Raw genomic sequence first — 21,372 nt, forward strand, 5'->3', positions numbered from 1 at the left:
GACGAAGTGGATGGGCCATCCAGATCATCTGGGTCGAACTCATCATGGGAGTTGTCTCCCTCCACGGACTCCATCTCCACGTCTCGTGCTCCATGTTCGTGGAGCACTTGCGCTTGTGGCACGGGCGTTCTCATACCCTGTTCGGCCAGGAAACGACTCATCGCAGCTTCGAAGTGTCGCTGCAGGGTGCCTGAGGAGGTGTCGGAAGAGCTTGTGGTCGGCTGGTCCACTGGCGAGACAGGATCCGTGAGGTGATTACCTTGAGTCCGATCAGACGATAACCCCACTGGCTTCTTGTCGGATCTGGCTCGATCCTGGCTGGATTGTGTCAGATCACGGGTAGGGCGTACTGAATCCCGAACCTTCACGTTCAAAGGGACTTCCTGTCCCCGGATCCTCGCCCGCGCTTCCAGCATGGATGCCCCGGAGGGTCCTAAAGTCATGCGTCGTGGTTCGGACGACGTGTCTGACTCATCCTCAGCGGCGGATTCGTAGTTCGAGGACGCAGCTTGGCTGATCCTCGGCGACGACACTGGATTCATAGTGCGCGACCTTTCTCCGGTGATGGACTTAACTCTGGCAAAGAGGTCCCGCGTCGCGGATACTATGAGATCCAGGTCTAGCTCGAAGATATCCTCTGCGTCGAACACACCAGCTACGATGCCTGACTCCGTAAGCAAACGTAATAGATCTTTGACTGCCACCAACTTGTTCGCCGTTTTCGTTGGTGCTCTCACCGGTTCCCTTGGATCGTCGATCTGTCGTGGATTCAGGATCTGCATGACAGGATCTTGATGCAGGAAGTCGCGTAAAGCTTGGTGGCGATACACAAACTCGAGATCCTTGTCGGACCAGCTTGACCTGGATCCAGCTTGGTCTTCTTCCGACTCTGGAGCTTGCATCTTCTTCCGCGTAGTCTTACTCTTTTTCGACTTCTTTCTCGTTGCTTCGACTAGCGGGGTTGGGTTTAGGTACGGTGTTGGCTTAACCGGTGAATCTGCAAATGCATACCGTTTCGCCTTCACTTTCCCTTGTTTTGTTAGCAGATCTTGACTTGCGTCAAGATCCGCAGGGGTCCCCGAGGGGACCTGGGGAGGATAGAGAGGTTTCTCTTCTAGATCCGGATCCGGATCCACCTCTCTTCCGTCGACAGAGTTCCTCCCAAAACTCCATCGATCCGCGGATCTTGTTTCATTCAGCAGCGTCTTCGTCGATCCGACCTCCGACGACGCCTCTTCCCCTGGCTCAATCTTCACTTGAGCATCTTCTTGGGACTCACGGTGAAATCCCGAGTCACCAAAAGATCCGGGCACGCGCACCATTGTGGTGTAGCGGGATCAGCGAAATCTGCGAGATTGCTGTATCCAACTTACCAACAGCGCCCAGACACCGACTAATGGAGGGTCCCCCGATGATCCGTGTTCTGCTGAACTTTCCTCACCTTGTGTACCCGTCGGTAGGGCGGGATCTGCTCTCTCGGTAACTTCCGAAGAGTTCAAGTGGTGAAGCTTGAGTGTCTTGGCGAGACGTGGGGATGGGGTGGAGCAGCAGTGGAAAATCTTCACTCTGCGTCCGTGGATGGTTTCGTATCCTAAGCGAATATTCGAGCTTATGGATCCGGGGCCTAGATCGTGGATCTGGCCGTAGGGTTGCCTTGCGGGAGTGTTCCCTTGCCTTTGTAGTTCCTTTGCGTCGTACTTGCCGCCTCCTGTGACGGGATCTTGAGAGTTGAGAGCCTCTAGGGTATAACCGACCAAGTAGTAAATTCGGTAAACCCGTCGGATCTACACGTGTATGGGAAAGCTTACTAGGTTGTAGGATCTGGCCAATGTATTATCCAGTTATCACTACCAACACTAGATTTGCAATTCCCAATCTTCTCCGAGCTCGTACGGCCAATGTAGTTTCGGTTCTTGAGGGCTGGAAGGCACTTGCGTGTTATGGTGCAAATGAGGTTCTGTATTGATACTTAAGCCTATACCTGCCTGGATTTCTACCTTCTATGTCTTTCACTCGTTAAATTCCTTACCAGGCTCCGCTGCATGTCCCTTCTTCCCTTGACCCATCATCCCAGCTGTATTATCTTCAGATCCACCAGATCCATGGCGTAATCATTATGGTCACCCTATTATGGGTACACTCATCCGGATCCAGGTCTGGATCCACTTCACTGTAAGTGTACACCCGTCGTGTATCTGAGCTCTCCAATCATCCAACATCATCTCGCAACCGTCTGTGATCTCCATTGTCCCACGAAAGTTCGAGATCCACTGCATCCATCATCCCTATACCCTGGATCCAGGTCCCTCTATGCGGGATTCTCCCTCCTTGGATCCGAACTCGGAAGTATGGGATCCGGGGTACCTCGCGGTGGATCCTGACTTCTTGTTAGCCGTGGCTACTAGATCCACCTTCAGATGACACCTACTACCATTCCTTCATAGGATCCACACTCGATCCACTGGTACATAGTATATCCCATATCCACCTAAGTGAATCCAGGTAAGGGTGGATCCGAGATAAGTCTTGGTGGATCTTGCCTTCCCGTACATCACTCATACCAGATCCATCGTCATTTCGTACGAGGTGTTGCTCGTCATGGCTAATCCACTACAGGCAACTTGCATCCGTGCCAGACAACCCAAATCCTCTCTAATCACTTGAAATTGTCACTGATTCGGGATAGTGACCCCGCGTCAGGTCCATTCTCTTATTTCTGAGAAAGCACTTCACCACATTAGCTGTAGTCAACGCATATATATAAGCGCGGTGGGAACACCTTATAGCCACCAGCGAATCAACCAAGCTCTTATCTCGACCATTATAAATAGGGCACTAAAGTACTGTACTGCGTACAGATACATCGACTTGCGACAGCCACTTGTATGGTCTGCATTACCGCAAACGTGTTCGTGTCTACGTAGACAGCAACGTATCGTAACGTGTAGTACTCACTTAATACTGTAGTTTCAATTTGTGAGCGCACATTAACGGAATACACGATGTAAACGTTGATGGTACATACAGCATGATTTAGCTTATGTCCAAATGAGTGAGTGCACTTGTCGTCTACGTGACGTGTATGCGGATAGGTTCGGCCAGCATGCGGCTATCCACAGTCGATACAATGTGCTAAATATTATTTGAAACGCGCTACGCTATTTAGGTGTGTCAGCACTACCGACTGCGCCATAGGCAGCTTACCGTATGTAATATCATTATTGCTTACGTATTATGGTAGACATGACCAAGGTTTAACGTGATCTGCAAGATGAGCACCATCTTACCCGGGAGGTTTTGTCTATAATCTCATTTGAGCGCATAGCTCCCAAAATGTCACGAATCGGAGGCGCGCGTGGTTGCGAATGTAATATATACTGCTCAGAAGATGGGTTACTATCAATGACGATCCCAAATTGGCATAAATCGGTGAGGAATCCCAGTGTAGCTGGAGTAAATACGCCTACTCAAACATGTTACCATCCGTCACGTCATCGCCGTGAGACAGCCGACACCATATCATTGATTGTGACGGTCTATTAGAGCAAGATTTGGTCAGCTTCTCGCGCGAAGTATCTTTTAGGACAGATAGGTTTTGCCGATGGTCGCCCCAAACACCGATAGTATGCCTTGAAACTGTTCCGCTGAGCTGTTTATGATATTACTGAAGGGTCTTCCCACTATCTTTCGCATGCATTGATCTTACTTGCATAGCTGACGCACTTACAAACTTATTTGCATAGATACTGACCGACAAAGTGGCGTAGATCCTTATCGAGTGGCATTTACTGTCTCCTATATGTATGCCAAACACACAAAGCCACATGGCTGTAGACAGAGTATTATATTGTAGTGATGTTTAGACTATATTTGAAAAGTAGCTCATGTACAATATATGAAGTATTTTTGCTGCCTACTTATCAACTCGGTGTGCTATATGATGTGTCCGTGCATATAGCGCGAGGTCGTTAATGAGTGTGTATAACACGCGCTCGTGAGAGCCAAAACATATGTATAGGGTCACTGTCGCTTTCTCGGTACATTTGCGTCGTCGTGCTGCCTTACTGTGCTTACGCTTCAGATGTATCAGTCTATATGACCAGGCGCGTCACTAACTCGGCAGTGGTCATACCGCAGAGATACAGGCTAGCTGATCGCGCGTCTGCTAGCAGATATATACGCGCGCGGCGGGTACACCTTATAACCATCCCAGCTCTGATCTCGACCAATTTGAACAAGGCACTAACGTACGGTACTGCGTACAGGCACATCGACTTGTCACATCCCCTTTATTGGTCTGCATTATCCCACACGTGCTCGTGTCTACGTAGACAGCAACGTATTCGTCGCGTGTAGTGCTCACTCAATACTGTAGTTTCAATTTGTGAGCGCACATTAGTGAAATATACGCAGTGAGCGTTGACAATACAGATAGCGTGGTCTTGCCTTAGCCCAAGTGAGCGAGTGTACGTGTATGCAGATAGAAACGGTCAGATTGCAAGGGTACACAGTAGATACCATGTGCTAATTATTATATGAAACGCGTTTCGCTCTATAGGTGCGTCAACACTATTGGCAGCGCCATAGTCAACTTACCGTTTGTGCCGCTCCAAGCCTCGCTCCGTCAGCCAGAATACTAAGTATAAACATATGTAGGAAAATGGGGCCTTAAATAGCATATATTCCAATTACTTGCTCTTCTGCTGCTTCTTTTGCTCGATGTACTTGACATTTCGGGCGGTCAACTTGTGAAGGCGGCTGCGCTTCTTCTTCTTCTTGTGGTACCAGTCAGGATCATCGCCTTCATGACGTTCGCCAGGCTTTTCTTGCGGCGCACTTTGGCCGACTCAGATGGTGGGGGCTTTTTCTCCCAGATCCTAACCGCTTTTGGGTCGTTCTTGCGGGCAATACGACGCCGCACGATGTCCCACCCGCTGATTGTACGGAATGCGTAGCCGTACTGCAGCTTCCCGTAGCAGACGCAGCGCGCCCGGGAATCCGTCGTAGACCTCTGCGGGCTCAGCAGAAGCGGGTCAATCTTCGCCTCGCATTGCTTGCACGTAGGGCCCACCATTTTGCAAACTGTGAGTAAGTTAGCAGAATATATTGTTTAGCCAATTACTTGCGTCCAAATATTAGCCAATAGCACGGAAATATAAGGCTGGTAATTTATTATTTAAAAATATTAAAAAGTTGATATTTAATATTTTGGTTTTGCTATAATAATACTTTTATTATATTTCCAAACAAATACATACTTTACATGCAATAAAAGTGACTAAAAGACTATGTACCGTGCGCGCATGCATTCATCGGAGCTACGCAAAACCTGTCGTATGTACTGCAAATCGGGCACAGTAACCATTTATTTTCTAAGAGCTCTCAAATAGAAATATTTATTATTATTAATGTAGACTTCACAGACCAGTATTTTGTAAGAGCTCAGGGATGTTATTTTCCACACACTTTTCGAAGTAAAGACGATATTAATAGTGTTCTTAGAATAAGCTTCACAGGCCGCATTTGTAAGAGCTCGGCGATGCTATTTTCCACACACTTTTCAAAGTAGAGACGATAGTATTTTTTAATATTAAAGTAGGCTTCACAACCAGCGCTTTTTGTAGGGACTTTGCGAATATATATATTTTACTTTACCTGGCACTCAACACTGCCACCGTGCAATGAAGGCGCGCGACTGCACGGTCATTGCGCTATCTGCTCCCGTGCACCCCACCCGACGAATGCATGCGCGCACGATAGATAATTGTTTTAGTCAATTTAAATTGCATGTAAAGTATGTATTTGTTTGGAAATCTGATAATAATATATTAAAGCTAAGCCAAATACTAATATTTTAAAACATTTTACTATTTTGCCTAATAATAAATACCAGCCTTACATACCGTGCGATTGGCTAATATTTTGACGCAAGTAATTGGTTAAAACAATATATGTTGCTAGCTTCCTCACAGTTTGCAAAATGGTGGGCCCTACGTGCAAGCAATGCGAGGCGAAGATTGACCCGCTTCTGCTGAACCCGCAGCGGTCTACGACGGATGCACGGGCGCGCTGCGTCGGCTGCGGGAAGATGCAGTACGGTTACGCGTTCCGTACAATCAGCGGACGGGGCAGCGTGCGGCACTGTATTGCCTGCAAGAACGGCCCAAAAGCGGTTAAGTTCTGGGAGGAAAAGCCTCCACCAACTAATTCGGCCGAAGTGCGCCGCCAGGAAAGCCTGCCAAACGTCGAGAAGGTGATGGGCCCTGACTGGTACCTCAAGAAGAAAAATAGACACAGCCGCCCTCGCAAGCTGACCGCCCGAAACGTCAGGTACATTGAGCAAAAGAAGCAGCAGAAGAGCAAGTAATTGGTAAGTATACCCTTTTAGCCCCTTACCCCGCATAGGTTTGTATACTGGCTGACGGTGCAAGGTTTGAGGTCGCACATACTGTAAGCGGGCTGTGGCGCTACCAAGCATGTTGACGCGCCTATAGAGCGTAGCGCGCTTCAAAATATAATAAGACATGGAATCAACTGTGCACCGCTGCAAGTTGGTGGTTCCTATCCGCATACGCGTCACCGTAGATGGCACGTACACTCGCTCACGTGGGCACACGAAAAATCATGCTATCTGTACCACCAACGCTCACAGCGTTTATTTTATTAATGTGCGCTCACGAATGTAAGCTTCAGTATAGAGTGAGCACTATGCACCGACCAATAAGTTGCTGTCGACATAGACACAAGCACGTCTATGGTAGTGTTGACCATACAGGTGTCGTCGCAAGTCGATGTGCCTGTACGCAGTACTGTATTTTAGTTTCCTGTGTATAATGGTCGAGACGAGAGTCCGGTTGAGTCGCGAATGATTATAAGATGTACCCGCCGCGCGCATATTTCGCGTTGACTACTACCTACATACGCGCGGTCAGCTTGCCTGTATCACCGCGGCTATGACCTACGTCCAGTTAGTGGCGCGCTTGGGTGATCCATCAGAAGCATAGGCGCAGAAAGCTAGCACCACGATGCAAAAGTACCGATAAAGAAACAGTGACCCCATGCATAGGTTGAACTATCACGAGCGCGTGGCAAATACACTCATTAACGACCTTGCGATATATGCACGGAAACATCAAATAGCACGCCGAGCGGATAAGTAGGCAGCGAAAGTACTCCATCTAATGTACACGAACTATTATTCAAATCAAGTCTAAGCATCACTACGATCTGAATCTCTGCCTACAGCCATATATCTTCGTATGTTTGTCGTACATATCGGACCCAGTATAATGTCAGTCGGAAAGGATTTACGCCACTTTGTCAGTCAGTAGCTATGCCAATAAGTCAGAAAGTACGTCAGCTATGGAAGTAAGATAAATTCATGCGGAAGATAGTGGAAATACCCTTCAGTAACATCACAAACAGCTCAGCAGAATAATTATAAGGCATAATATTGATGTTTGTGGCGACCATCGGCAAAAACTACCTATCCTAAAAGATACTTCGCGCGAGGAGCTGATTAACATTGCTCTATTAGACCGTCGCAATCGGTGATATGTGTCGACTGCCTCACGGCGATGACGTGCAGATGGGTAATATGTTTGAGTAGGCGTATTTACTCCAGCTACACTGGGATTCCTCACCGATCTACGCATATTTCGTAGCATCATTGATACTGACCCGTCTTCCGTACAGCATATATTAGCTTTGCAACCACGCGCGCCTCCGATTCGTGACATTTTGGGAGCTATGCGCTCAAATGAGATTATAGACAAAACCCTCCCGGCTAAGATGGTGCTCATCTTGCAGATCACGATAAACCCTGGTCATGTCTACCATAACATGTGAGCACTATAGATACTGTGTGCGGTGTTGTTTTGGAACGTAGCATAAGTAGATCACAGCATACTTATATTATATGTAGCTGTGGTCCAAGTAGAAATTCTAAGCCCACCGCAGCGCAGCGGAGGTGGTCGCCCCTCTCTACACCAACCAACCATGCCCTAGCGTCCGCGGAGCGGGCGCCCAGAGCGCTAGTTTCCCGCCTCTTAACCTTGCAGCGTGTCTGTCCGTCCGTCTGTCAATCAGTCCGTCGCTTTCCTCTCTTACTGCTTTTGCCTGCCTTTTCGCATGGATACACTCGGTCTGTCTTATACCGCTTCGTACCGACCGCGTCTACCTTTCTGACTCGACCTAACTATGCCAAAATTACAAATATATCCAAAAGCGTTACACAATTAACTCGCGCCCTGATTAAGCAATACCTGCCGACCTGCGACACTGACTGGATCTGTCGCACGATCAGACCGTCTCTCGCCCTCGCGATTGGACGTGATGTAAACATTTCTGCTGAGCACGAAACGCATCGATTGGTTGCAAACAGCCTGGCGAGCTGCGTTGATGATTGATTATTTACATTTAGCTACGCAAAACCTGTCGTATGTGCATCAAATCGGGCACACTAACCACCGCTTTTTGTAGGGGCTTTGCAAATATTATTTTTACTTCTCCTGGCACTCTCCACTGTCAGCGTGCAAGAAGGCGCGCGGCCGCACGGTCATTTCACGTGCACTCATTGCAGACGCGGCTTTCCTATGCATCCTCTGTCCGCCACCATCAGAATTGCAGCCCACTTCCGAGCAGCCGTAGAGCAGCGGCGTCGCACTCGACGTTTAGACCATGGTCACTAGAGTTAACGGAAGAACCTGGTCAGAACTTGAAGAGTACATTCTAAAATACCCACATTTTTGAGGAAGACCGGGTGGGTCTGACGTGGAGAAGTGGGTGGGTGGAATAAAATACCAGGGGGGTTTCAACGACGCTCGCACAATTGTACAAACTTCGTGTATATTGAAATAAGATACAAGATCGTCAAATTAATTGAGTTTGTCCTTTTAAGGACAGAAATATTATGCGCTGTTTTGACAAAACCCCTTATGTACTGTTCATTTTAGTTTTGCTGATACGCACCAATTCGCCGTAGTCTGGGCTGTTTAAAGTAATTCGGTGCAGCTAAACTGGCATTCATGTAAACCGACACACATTTTTAAACAGTCGTGTCTGTCAAGCTCGCTTTATTGTTGCGCAGGCGACTAGAAATTCTTCAATTTTATTCAATCAGGCTTCTGCGGATCCTTGAAGTAGGCTCTAGGCTCGTACTGCTTCCGCCTTCAGCTTCTCGATAAGTTTGGGCAACTGCAGTCGAAGTTCTGTCACTCTCTCGGGAGTCGCATAATTATTAAGTGATATTATCATCTCCACCTCACCCGCATGTTGGCGACAAAAATACTCGGCCAGCACCAGCACATACATGCCACAGTCGTAGCCGTTTTGCTGCTGTGGGGCATTCTGCACCTCCACCAACCGACGAGAAAATCCGCTCCCACGGCGTTTGCCAGCAGCTCGCAGCAGAACCTCAAACGATTCGGCCAAGCGCCGTGCTGCATGATGATTATGGCCTGAGCTCGAGTCAAAGTGCTGAAAATCTCCGTCGCTGTAGAGCAGCAGTGACCAATGGCTACTGCCCGCACCCAGTGCGTCATTGTCCGTGACTGGAATGATGCAGAGCTGTTTGCTAGTTAGATCAAGCCCAATTGCCAGTTCCTGGTACTCGTCCTCGTCCTCGCACTGATGCAGCAAACACGAGACCACAGCCGGATCCATGAGCAGCACGTCGCGACGAGCTACTGTCTGCGTCAGATACTGCAAATAGAAGTTGATGGCGTTGTCGTTGAGCCACTGGTGCCCTGTGAACAGCGCCGCATCCGACTCGTACAACTGCACGTCGTGGTAGTTTAGCACCTGTCGAGCCATTGTTGAGAATGCAAATCTAACGTTGGTTATTCATTCGTACATGTATTGTACAGCTCGAAAAGTAAAATACGTTTTTTTGTAATTTTAATGGGACACTTCAGTATCTTCCGCATTACCAATAGGAGATCCCGAGAACGCCATGGCGTCGTCACTTTTCCCACAGTTCGGCAACGTGTTCGCGCCGAGCACCGCCGGCCGCGTGTGTGCATTGCAACCATCTATTCCCCTTGTCTCCCTCAGTATCTAACGCTGTTACTGGCTGTTCAGAACGAGCTGGTGTCGTTCAACGCTGGCAAGATGACAGTCAAGCCCACTGCCAACGGCAAATTCCTAATAACTCCTCAGCTGGAGAAGGGCAAAGTGTGTCTCTCGCGTGGAGATGACCAACTTCTGCACTTCCAGTGGGTTGACCGCCAGACCGGCGCCAGTCCAGAGGACTTTATCATCTTCCCGGACGACGCGCACTTCGCCAAGGTAGACACAGGGCGCACCAACGACCGCGTGTATATTTTGCAGTACAAGAACTCGTCGCGTCGCTTCTTCTTCTGGATGCAGGTACGTCAACTCATAGAGAACTTAACACCCGATGGCAACTGCAACAAACTCCTTACGAACACTATACACCGTAGAATAAGGACGCGTCGCGCGATGAGGATCTCGTCAAGAAGGTGAACGATTGTATGAACAACGCCCAGGCAGCCTCCAGTAGCGATGGCAGCCGCGGATCTGGCAACAACGTGCAGCTGGACCACAACGCCATCATGCAGATGCTTGGTGCCATGGGCGCCGGAGACCAGGGACGCGGCGGTGCTGGTGGCAGTGGTCAGGCTGTGCAAATGTCGGAGCTGCAGAACATCCTACAGAACATGGGACTGCCTGCGGGTGCCCAGTCGGCAGCCTCGTCGCCTGCCACGTCGGCCGTGTCGTCGTCTCAGGCGTCGCAGAACGGCGGAGGAAGCTCGGCGGCTGCGACGACGGCGTCGACGCAGCACGAACACGATGTGGGTGGCATGGAAGTGGACGAAATGGACGAGGACGAGCTACTACGTCTGGCGATCGAGGAAAGCATGCGCGACGGGGGCAGCACCGACCCCAACGCCCCTGGAGGCAACACTACAGGTGACTCAGAGAGTGGCAACAGACGCGGCGGTAACAGTGGCAGCGGCACGGGTGGAGGCAACATGGACACTTCGTCTTGAATGCTGTTGGAGCCCGAAGAGTGGAAGGCTTGTACCCATGGGGGTAGGTAGCATGTAATTCTCCAACAAAGTACCTCCATTTAGTCGGTCCCATGCAGCTTGTCAGCCTCCTAACGCCCTTCACCCCACGTGAGTGAGCCCTTCTCTCTCTTTTGACTATTTGCCGAATCGGTAGGAATTCTCACGTTTTGTTGCCTTTGTGCTGCTGTTTCTTGTATAGGCTCTTGCTGGCGACAGTCTGCTGCGCCAATGAGGAGGAAAATGGACCCTGTATTGACCTTTTCTTTGTTATGTATGCTAGATGCTGCAACTTCGTCAGCTCCTGCATCGACGCCTGCTGCCACTGTGCCACCTCTTTCTGCGACAGCTCCAGCACCTGCTTCGGCGACTCCAGCTACTGGAACTCTCACTACGGCAGATCTCCAGCGTGCGATGGCTTCTTTCCAGCAGCTAGAGGTGAGTTTTTTTTCCTTCAGCGTGGTAGTGTTCCTGAATGCTAATCAATGATTCGGTGTTGATTTTTACAGCATCCAAAGCCAGTGTCACTGACTAAACTTCTCAGTGCTGACAGCTTGAGCGCAATCCTTGACGACCCAGCGAGCGTTGAAACCCTGCTCCAACATCTACCAGAAGGCTCACAGACTCCGGCAGAGCTTCGTGCTACGGTGAGATTTTGAGCTCCAACAATCTGGAAGCGGTGGGCTCAGAGCTAATGCGTGCTACTCTGTATATGGTTTGCACTTTAAAGCTGCGGTCGCCTCAGTTACGCCAGAGCATCGGGTCTCTTGTGAATGCTCTGCAGACGGGCAACTTCAACGCAGTTATGGCCAATTTCGGTTTGGACCCTTCTGCAGGTGCTTCCAAGCTGGCATTTGGAGACGGTAAGCTGGTAGCGGGGCCTCCAAAATCCACTGTAGAGTACTTATCTCGTCTTTCCAATACTTGCATTTAGGTGTGGGTGCACTTTTGGCCGCGATTCAGGCGTGGACAGACCAGCAAGATACAGCCATGAACGGAGACCAAAGCAAGTAGACGGACCTACTTGCCATCGGAATCATTTTGAAGCCAGCCATATCCGTCCGTTCAGATTAGCTCTATATGCTGTCAACGCCTTGGATACGGGTGCCCCCGGAACTGAAGTTCTTCACCCGTGTGAGTTTTGAGGTCGTTTGCAAGCTTTTGTATCTGCAACGTCACTGCATCGGAGTGATTCTGAATCTACCTCACCAAAAATGAAAGTAAGCATTAGCAAGAGTCAACGACAGCCATTCAGGTGCAAACCCACCCATTCAATAAAGGCAGGTGGGGATACGGAATCGAGCTCACAGGGAAAAGTCGTGTGAGGTGGCGTAGCGTCCGATCCTGATTCAGACGTCAGTTGCGTCAGCTCAGATACAAGTGCAATTTCAGATTGCGTGAGCCATTCGCTTGGGCGCAACTCGCCTCGCTCAGCGTATCCGGATAACGCAAGCTTCATACGTTGTCGGATAGCAATCAATGGAGTGACACGTTCCCAATGTTCGAGCACCGATTCGAAGGCATCCGCGTCTTGAAGCGTTGATAATCGTTCCAGCATGGTCAATTTGTTCGAGTAAGGGAAATGCAGCACACGCCAAATGACTTCCAGTCGAGCATGAAGACTTAGTGCGTGGCCTGCCAACGTATTGGCCGTAGAACGATTAGCAGCGCTGCGACTTGCCCGACGTTGCACAGTTGGCAATCTCTTGCTTTTGCCTTGTTTTCTGTTGCCAGTACTAGTGCGACTACTATCAACACTTTCCGCGTCGCCGTCGCCGTCTTCCGTTCCGTCTTCTCTGTCGTCTCCCTCCTCACTGCAATCCTTGTCATTGTGATCGTACCCTTCTTCATTGAATCGATCCTCGTCACGTTCATCTTCATCCTCCGCAATGGTGTCCACTGCACTATTAGGGGTGGACTCTGGGGAGTGATGCCACGCCCACGTTTGGGCTGTATCTCTTCGATAAGCTATCCGAGCTTCTGAATGACGACCAATGGACTTGTTGCCTAGCTGGGTATGTGGTACACCGATAAGGGATTCTTTCCCTCTCCCATGCCTGGACATTAACAGAGACGGATCCCTCATCAGCTTTAGCTCCAACACTGACCTCCTCACGCGAGAGCCAAACCGTGAATGTTTCTGTGACGAGGAAGAAGATGGAAGCTCAGAGGAGCCTTCCATAGTCGACGATAACACGGGAGTAGACACGGATATACCAAGAATTGGCGAGTAAACTTCATCTTGTAGCGGCTGTAGCTGATCTCCTCGAGGTGGAGACAGTTGCCCAAATGGAAGAGACGCTGTCGAGTAGCTTGTTTCTTTTATCTTCACAGGAGCTGTCTGGGGTAGACGTTTCTGGCGCGAAGTCCTCACTGATCGTACCGCTGCAGCTGCTGTTCGTGTTCGTCTTTCGCTAGCAATGAGGCGCTCGCGGATGTTGGCCTGAAGCTCTGCATACATTTGCTGATCCCGTTGTTGCTGGTTGCGTTTTTTTCTTTTTCCGTCGTCTGTAGCCTCTTCATCTTTGTCACTTGCTGTCGTGTCGTGTCCCTTTCCCCAGGTGGCATGTTGTACTTCTAGACGCAATCTAAGTCCAGCAGAGACGCCAGCTCGAAAGCTTTTTTTTCGAAAATGTCCAAGTGTGTCCCAACGCTGGCGTCCACCGCATTTCCGAACAGCTTCAGTTGACCGTGCCCCTACTGCCTGGTAGCTGGCGGGACGTTGAGTCCACTCATCCACCGGATTCAACACTCGTGAATGGTCCATATCTGCTTCAGCGCTATTCGCGTTGAAAGTACTTAATGTCTTGGTATTTGGCGTCTCACCAGCGACCAGGGATTGCAGTATCTGTGTCACATGAGAGTGTCGGGTGGAGAGTTCCCAGTCGTTGGCGTTCTTGTTGCTCGTGGCCACAGTGTTCCATCCAACCTCCTCTCGTATTTGTGTCTGAGATGCTGAAGCAGGAGGTGCGAGACCACCGCGACGTGTTAACACCCGTGTCACTCCTAGATCCTTATTGTTATCAATATTCCCACTATTTTGCTGGTGATCTTGTGGCGAGGACGATATCTGGTTGTTACTTTTCTCGTTAACGCTCTTGCCAGAAGTAAAGAGGGCTGGAAGCTTCGCGGCACGGACTGGCTTCCGCTTCCTACGCGTGGTCGTCGAGTTAAGAGCTGCTGCTGTCGCCTCAGCAGATTTTCGTCTAGTTGTTGGTCCCAAAAGTTGACTGAGCTTGCGAGCCGGGTTGACGGGGGTCTTTTGGTTCGCTATGACTGACGTAGATAGGTTCAGCACCTCACGCATCGCCTCATCTCGAAGTTTGTCCAGCTTACACCGGCGCTGCAGGTCCACAAGACAAAGCGTTTGTGCTCGTTGGATGTTAGCGGTCGAATCAAATATCCCGTTCGCATCAAGTGCCTTGGTGATCCGAGCAAAATTCGCATCCACGTCGCTGGCAATTTGTCGGATCTTTGTCTGCATCACCAGCATTACCCGTTCACGGTCTTCCAATGACAGTCCTTGCAAACTTCGATCTGCTGCGTCCGCTGAAAATAGCACCACGTTTCCTCCTGCGTTTGCGCGCGCTTCAAAGTCCCGCATTTTGTGACTGAGCACGACGTTAGGAAGGTGCATTTTGTCGTCCATTCCACCGTTTGCAGTTGAAGCGCGATGAGGGTCGGCAATGCCACCGAAAATCGAGGCTGTTGTGGTCTCAGGTGGTGGGGCAGTGGCTATTCGTCTCCCCGCTGTCGCTGTAGGTGCAGGAACGGCTGCGTCTTTGGACTCCTTGGTAAAAATCGAGAGGCCTTCCTTGGCAGCATTAGCACGACGCTGTGCACGGTCAATTCGCTCTCTCAGCTTGGCAGGCAAACGTATAGGCTCTAGTGATTGAGATGCTCGCGTATCGACCAGAAGAAGCGCTGAGGCATCAAAGAAGGGTTTACCGACTGCCACTCGATCGTCGCTCATGCCGTTGATCGCTTGGAAAAAAATGAGATGCAAAACGTGACGCGAAGAAACAACCGCTGAAAATAGTCCTCCTCAAAAGTAAAGTCAGCTGATCCACACGTAACTCTCAAAAATTCTGTGCACACGGCAAAAGTGATTCATATATTGTTGTTGCGCCAAAACACACCCAAGGTTAACTCAGGTCCGTCACTACCAACGTTGCACTCCTGTAGTGTTGATCTGTTGACGTTGCTGCTGCTGCTGAGTGTGGGGAAAAGTACCTAGCGGCAGAATCAACGAGGAGCGAATGCCCTGGCTCGTGATGATGGTCATGGCTGTGAGCATGACGAGGCTTCAGAGCTGGCGAAGTGACAAAGCAAGAGTCGTCACTCACTGGGTTCTCGTGTGTGCTCATCATAGGCTGTTGCGGGTGCTTGTATAGATGCTCCAGCTGCGATGAAGACAACGTGTGAGCTTCCAGAGGAGGCTCGATTCCGTGGTTATGGCTGTGGCTGTGGCCAGCGCTGCATCCGTTCATCCTCGTCGGGTGGTCCGAGCCCAAACCTTCCAGTCCCATCGTGGCAATCACCCGAGGCTTTGAAATCTGTACAGACAGGAACTTGTCAAGTTTGGCATGACGTCGGAAGATCATTCGGGTCTGTTGAAGCACTCGCTGTTCATCTGCCGAGTTGGCAACCTCAACATGCAACGTCGCGATGCGCATGTCGCCTGCGTGATGCCAGATATTCCACTGCACAATTCGCTCCACTCCTGGGACAGACGCTTGAACTTCTTGTAGAGCTGCATTGACACTACTTGCTAGCTCTTGCGGAGCGCCCTGTAAAAGTTGGCGAGCAGTATCACGAAGTAAAGGAAGTGTGCTGCCCAGAATCAGCAGCGAGATAAGTGCAGAAGACGCCGAGTCGGCCACGTGCCACTCGTACAATTGGATAAGTATGGACGAAATAATCACGCCCACGCTTCCCAGTGTATCTGCCAGTACGTGGAGATACACCCCATACATGTTAGTGCTGCCACCGTGATTGCCATTTTCTGAGGCGTCCTCGCCATGAGCCTGATGGTGACTACTACCATAACTATGTCCGTGGCCACTTCCGCAGCCTCCTGAGTCAATTCCATGACTGTGACTGTGGCCATGCACATGGTCATGGAAGAAAAATAGTCCAACCAAATTCACAAATAGTCCGGCCGTTGACGTGAGCAGCAAATGGTCCGTTGAAACCTCAGGTGGATCCATAAAGCGCGATGCTGCTTCCGTGATCAGGTGGAACGACACCACAAGTAGCAACAGCGAGTTCAGGAAACCAGATAAAACCTCTACGCGACCGTATCCATACGTAAATTTTGCATCAGGTGGCAATTGTCCAATGTAGGAGGCCGCAAGCCCAATCACAAGCGCACCATTGTCAAATAGCATGTGTCCTGCGTCGCCCATAAGCCCCAAAGAGTTGGTGCACAGACCAACTGCGAGCTCTACAAACATAAAGGCAACATTGACTGATAGAAAAATGAGCATCTGACGTGAGGCGCGCTTTGACCACAGCACCGCAAGCACATGCGCAGCAATCCCACCCTCCGTATATCCATTCCCCGTTCTAGATCTGTACGTGTCCAGGAACGCCTCACCGCCTCGAAAGGAGGTATCAGCACGTCGCCACTGGTCCACCAGAACGTACAGAATCAAACCACAAGCCACGGCGCTCAATAAGCCGCGAAACCAGCCAAACTCCGAGATTGCAGCGATAATTGCCAGCATCATCCCTGTGGACGAACACTCCAGCCGCGCCTTCACTTGACTCCCAGATATTAACGAGTTAACTTTTCTTTCGAAATGGCCAGCTGCAAACTGGATCAGAGCGGTAACAAGCAGATAGAATGTCCACGTGGACATGCTCATCACGCCCCCGTCAGCACTCGCTCGGTCGTTGGCAATCTGCTGAGCATGCACTGCACTATCCGGCGTCAGGAAGGCCAGGACAGCAGCAATTGCTGCGGCTCCAGCAATGGACAAAGACGACGCTTCACTGTCTGTCGCTATTCCCCGAAGCGTGGACGACTGAGCCGCCAGTTGCAGTCCCAAAGCCGCCCCTAATAGCAAAAAAGTGTGCAGTAGAGCCCCATACGCATCTGCATTAGCTCCAGCGACCAACACGTGACCCAGAAGCAGCAGTAGCGCGCTGTTCCTGTCGCCACTATCGTGCCACCTCTTTAGTTGCAGCAGCAACACGTCCAAATGTTGCAATAGGAAGGCGAAGAGCAGTCCAAAATGACGAAGCGCTTGCAATGTCACATAGAGTCTCGCAACTCGGCGTGCAGCATCTAAAGTTGCATGTTGCGGGTCATACGAGAGGCGTGCGCGTCTTGAGTTGCGGGCAGTGGTCACGTGCAGTGCCAACTGCAGCAGCAGTAGCAGAGTCAGCATCGAGAAGTCGCGCGCCGTGTGCAACAGCAGAAAGCGAAGAAGCCCAAGAAGCAGCAGCGAGCACGAGGACCATGCGACTGCGAACTTGGTGTCGCCGTCCGAGCCGCCGTCGGCTGTCAGGTCCATTTTGACGTGTGGCCTCGAGTCTAAAAAGCAATAATAGCAGTAAAGTTATCAACGGCTACCGGTAACAGTAAACATTTTTTGCACATTGGCAAGATTCGAACCACCGAGTTTGAATCCAGGTACCTCCAGAATCATGCAAGCACACTGCTTAAACTGGGATCTTCAACTACCAAGACTCTTGTCCAGACAGTCTGGACCAGACAGAGTACTGTCTTGACCAAGGATAAATTGCACGGTTTAGCACGCTGAGTGACACGTATTGATGTTTTTGTCACGGGACAGGGATGTACTGTACGGGGTCGTCCCGGAACGTTTCAATTTTTGGAACGCCTCTGCAGCCGTTCTACCCCAGCTCCACGTCGATAGGAAGAAATGAGTAAGTCAAAGATTCCGCCGTCGGCCGTGGCCTCACGCCCAGTGGAGAGGTAAAAGGTTGTATAAGTGAAGCTTGTTGAAAGTAGTTAGTGTCCCCTACTCGGCAAATCCGAAAGTGAAAATAGTCAACTAAACCGGAGCGTGTAACGGGGTACAATCCAGTGTGTTGTGGCGTAGCGGGATCAGCAAAATCTGCGAGATTGCTGGATCCAACTTACCAACTGCGCCCAGACACCGACTAACGGAGGGGGTCCCCCGATGATCCGTGTTCTGCTGAACTTTCCTCACCTTGTGTATTCGTCGGTAGGGCGGGATCTGCTCTCTCGGTAACTTCCGAAGAGTTCAAGTGGTGAAGCTTGAGTGTCTTGGCGAGACGTGGGGATGGGGTGGAGCAGCAGTGGAAAATCTTCACTCTGCGTCCGTGGATGGTTCCGAATCCTAAGCGAATATTCGAGCTTATGGATCCGGGGACTAGATCGTGGATCTGGCCGTAGAGTTGCCTTGCGGGCGTGTTCCCTTGCCTTTGCGTTTTCCTTTGCGTTGTACTTGCCGCCTCCTGTGACGGGATCTTGAGAGTTGAGAGCCTCTAGGGTATAACCGACCAAGTAGTAAATTCGGTTAACCCGTCGGATCTACACGTGTATGGGAAAGCTTACTAGGTTGTAGGATCTGGCCAATGTATTATCCAGTTAACACTACCAACACTAGATTCGCAATTCCCAACCTTCTCCGAGCTCGTACGGCCAATGTAGTTCCGGTTCTTGAGAGGAGGAAGGCACTTGTGTGTTACTGTGCAAATTGAGGACTGTATTGATATTTAAGCCTATACCTGCCTGGATTTCTACCTTCTATGTCTTTCATCTGCTAAATCCCTTACCAGGCTCGGCTGCATGTCCCTTCTTCCCTTGACCCATCATCCCAGCTGTGTTATCTTCAGATCCACCGGATCCATGACGTAATCATCATGGTCACCCTATTATGGGTACACTCATCCGGATCCAGGTCGCTTGGATCCACCTCACTGTAATTGTACACTCGCCGTGGATCCGAGCTCTCCAATCATCCAACATCATCTTGCAACCGTCTGTGATCTCCATTGTCCCACGAAAGTTCCAGATCCACTGCATCCCTCATCCCTGTACCCTGGATCCAGGTCCTTCTATGCGGGATCCTCCCTCCTTGGACCCGAACTCGGAAGTATGGGATCCGGGGTACCTCGCGGTGGATCCTGACTTCTCGTTAGCCGTGGCTACTAGATCCACCTTCGGATGGCACCTACCACCATTCCTTCATAGGATCCACACTCGATCCACTGGTACATAGTATATCCCATATCCACCTAAGTGAATCCAGGTAAGGGTGGATCCGAGATAAGCCTTGGTGGATCTTGCCTTCCCGTACATCGCTCATACCAGATCCATCGTCATTACATACGGGGTGCCGCTCGTCATGGCTAATCCACCACAGGCAACTTGCACCCGTGCCAAACAACCCAAATCCTCTATAATCACTTGAAATTGTCACTGATTCGGGATAGTGACCCCGCGTCAGGCCCATTCTCTTATTTCTGAGAAAGCACTTCACCACAATCGCCTCCTGTACGTTGTCGGCGCTGCACAACAGCGCTCACGGCGTGCATTACCAGCATCCACAACCGCTTTCTCCCCTTCGTGACACATGTCCCCCGCCAAGCGTACCGGCAAATCGTCGGGCAAGGCTCCATCCACCCCTCCTCCGGTCAGTCCGTCTTCCATGTCGCCCACCGATCTGCGGGTTCTAGCCCAGGCGCTTTCCGATCAGGTGCAAACCCTGACGGCGGATGTCCAGACTGCTCCAAGATGCCCCAAGACCAAGCTGCGTCTCTGCACACTACCCAACCTTCAGACCTTGCGAGTCCAGGTCCATGACCAGGCTATGGAGATCCAGGGGTGGGAGCACCGTGCGGCCTCTCGGTCGCAGGACCTGCGACTCTTGTTGGCTGATCAGGCGGTCGAGATCCGCGACCTGACCGGAAGGCTGGATCGCGCCTCCCGTCAGCGAGATGTCATGCGGGATGACAACGACCCATCTCCTTAGGGAGATGGCGCTCGCCGGATCTAAGATCCACCAGCTCCAATCCCGGATCCACGACCTCGAGCGGGATCTGGAGGATTCCCAGACTGCTGGGGCAGCTGCGGATGCGAGCTTGGACCGGCTCCGTGACGAGTTGCGTCTGACCCAGGAGGAGGTGGTGACCAACGACTATGTGGGATCCACCCATGGCGGATCCGCCTTAGGGTCGGCGCGTGGAGGGTCCCCCGCGCCAAATCCACCTCCCTCATCGCCGGATGTAGCCCTGGCTCAACTCTCTGAAGAGTTGCAAGACCCCAAGGAGTCGCTCGAAAAAGCGTCTGCCGGACGAGATTACGCGCTCGCAGAATTCGTGCGCATGACTCAATTGCGCGACGAGATCCAAGCGAAGCTGGCGGACAGCGAACTCCGGCGGGACAAGGCGGCTACCGAGTGGGCGGATGCCAAGCGTGCACAAACAGAGCTGGAATCCAAGCTTCGCCGCACGAGTACGTGGATCCTCTTTTAGTCCTTGCTAGTAACCCCATATTCACTCGTTATTGTCAATCCAGGTGGCAAATTGAAAGAAGCCGATGCGACCGCCGCGAAACTCCGGGATCAACTCGCTGCAGCCCAAATTCAGCAGCAACAGCTGGTCCTGGAGCGCGATCGTGGCTTATCGGAGCGGGATTTGGCTCGTCGACGACTGGCGCTGGTGACAGCTGCCGTGTCGGATCCCCTTCCTCCCTTGTCGGGGCCCTCTCGTGCTGCCAGCGTCTCTGCTCCTCTCCCGTCTGTAAGTGGGGCGGATCCGTCAGTTGCGAAACGTCCGCGTAGTGCATCTCCCGCTCCTAGCACCGGACCCCCCCCCGTCCTCATAAGCATGCTCGCGCTTCCCCAAAGGCCAAATCCAACACCGGTTCGGCCTCTAAGTCCGCTCCCAAGGCAGGATCCAAATCCACATCCAAGACGGGTCCTACATCCACGTCCAAAACTTCCGCCTCTCCCTCGAAGTCTGGAGCCGGATCCAAGACCGTATCCACCACTGCCTCCAAGTCGACTTCAGTATCCGCGACTGGATCTGGGCCCAAGACTGGATCTACGGCGTCCAAGACCGGATCCGGACCCAAGACTGGGTCCGGTGTGGCATCCAAAGCGGAATCTTCGGCATCCAAATCTGGATCAACCGCCAGGGCTGGATCCGTTGCCGTATCAAAGTCGGGATCGGCGCCCAAAACTGGGATCCACGACTGCGCCGTCGTCCCAGGCAGTGGTGTCCACCCGGATCCACAGCCCATTCGTTGCTCCTACGACGGGGTTAGCCCCCATCCACGGTTAAATCCGGACAGCCCTCCGCCGGGATCCTCCGCCTGCCCCTTCGGTGACAACGCCTGGCC

General features: G+C 51.3%; 4 protein-coding genes across 4 annotated transcripts; 1 reads left to right on the forward strand and 3 right to left on the reverse strand.

Annotated features, from left to right (window-relative positions):
* Window positions 1–9,147: 9,147 nt before the first annotated feature.
* PITG_18649 (SUMO protease, putative) lies at window positions 9,148–9,813 on the reverse strand (the record flags this gene model as incomplete). Its single annotated transcript, XM_002997509.1, has 2 exons — window positions 9,148–9,209; window positions 9,267–9,813. 2 exons carry the CDS (start codon window positions 9,811–9,813, stop codon window positions 9,148–9,150), a joined length of 609 nt encoding a protein of 202 aa, XP_002997555.1.
* A 107-nt stretch (window positions 9,814–9,920) lies between these two features.
* PITG_18650 (proteasomal ubiquitin receptor ADRM1-like protein) lies at window positions 9,921–12,044 on the forward strand (the record flags this gene model as incomplete). The annotated part of the gene is made up of 6 exons (XM_002997510.1): window positions 9,921–10,012; window positions 10,081–10,368; window positions 10,443–10,932; window positions 11,314–11,468; window positions 11,761–11,893; window positions 11,965–12,044. The coding sequence occupies 5 exons, from the start codon at window positions 10,111–10,113 to the stop codon at window positions 12,042–12,044; spliced, it is 1,116 nt and encodes a 371-aa protein (XP_002997556.1).
* A 72-nt stretch (window positions 12,045–12,116) lies between these two features.
* PITG_18651 (uncharacterized protein) lies at window positions 12,117–15,003 on the reverse strand (the record flags this gene model as incomplete). The annotated part of the gene is made up of 3 exons (XM_002997511.1): window positions 12,117–12,230; window positions 12,409–13,509; window positions 13,636–15,003. 3 exons carry the CDS (start codon window positions 15,001–15,003, stop codon window positions 12,117–12,119), a joined length of 2,583 nt encoding a protein of 860 aa, XP_002997557.1.
* Window positions 15,004–15,605: 602 nt separating this feature from the next.
* PITG_18652 (Cation Diffusion Facilitator (CDF) Family) lies at window positions 15,606–17,551 on the reverse strand (the record flags this gene model as incomplete). The annotated part of the gene is made up of 4 exons (XM_002997512.1): window positions 15,606–15,651; window positions 15,693–16,576; window positions 16,670–16,703; window positions 16,815–17,551. 4 exons carry the CDS (start codon window positions 17,549–17,551, stop codon window positions 15,606–15,608), a joined length of 1,701 nt encoding a protein of 566 aa, XP_002997558.1.
* Window positions 17,552–21,372: the final 3,821 nt, after the last annotated feature.

The sequence above is a fragment of the Phytophthora infestans genome, genomic scaffold (genome assembly GCF_000142945.1).
Source record: "Phytophthora infestans T30-4 supercont1.71 genomic scaffold, whole genome shotgun sequence".
NCBI lineage: Eukaryota > Oomycota > Peronosporomycetes > Peronosporales > Peronosporaceae > Phytophthora > Phytophthora infestans.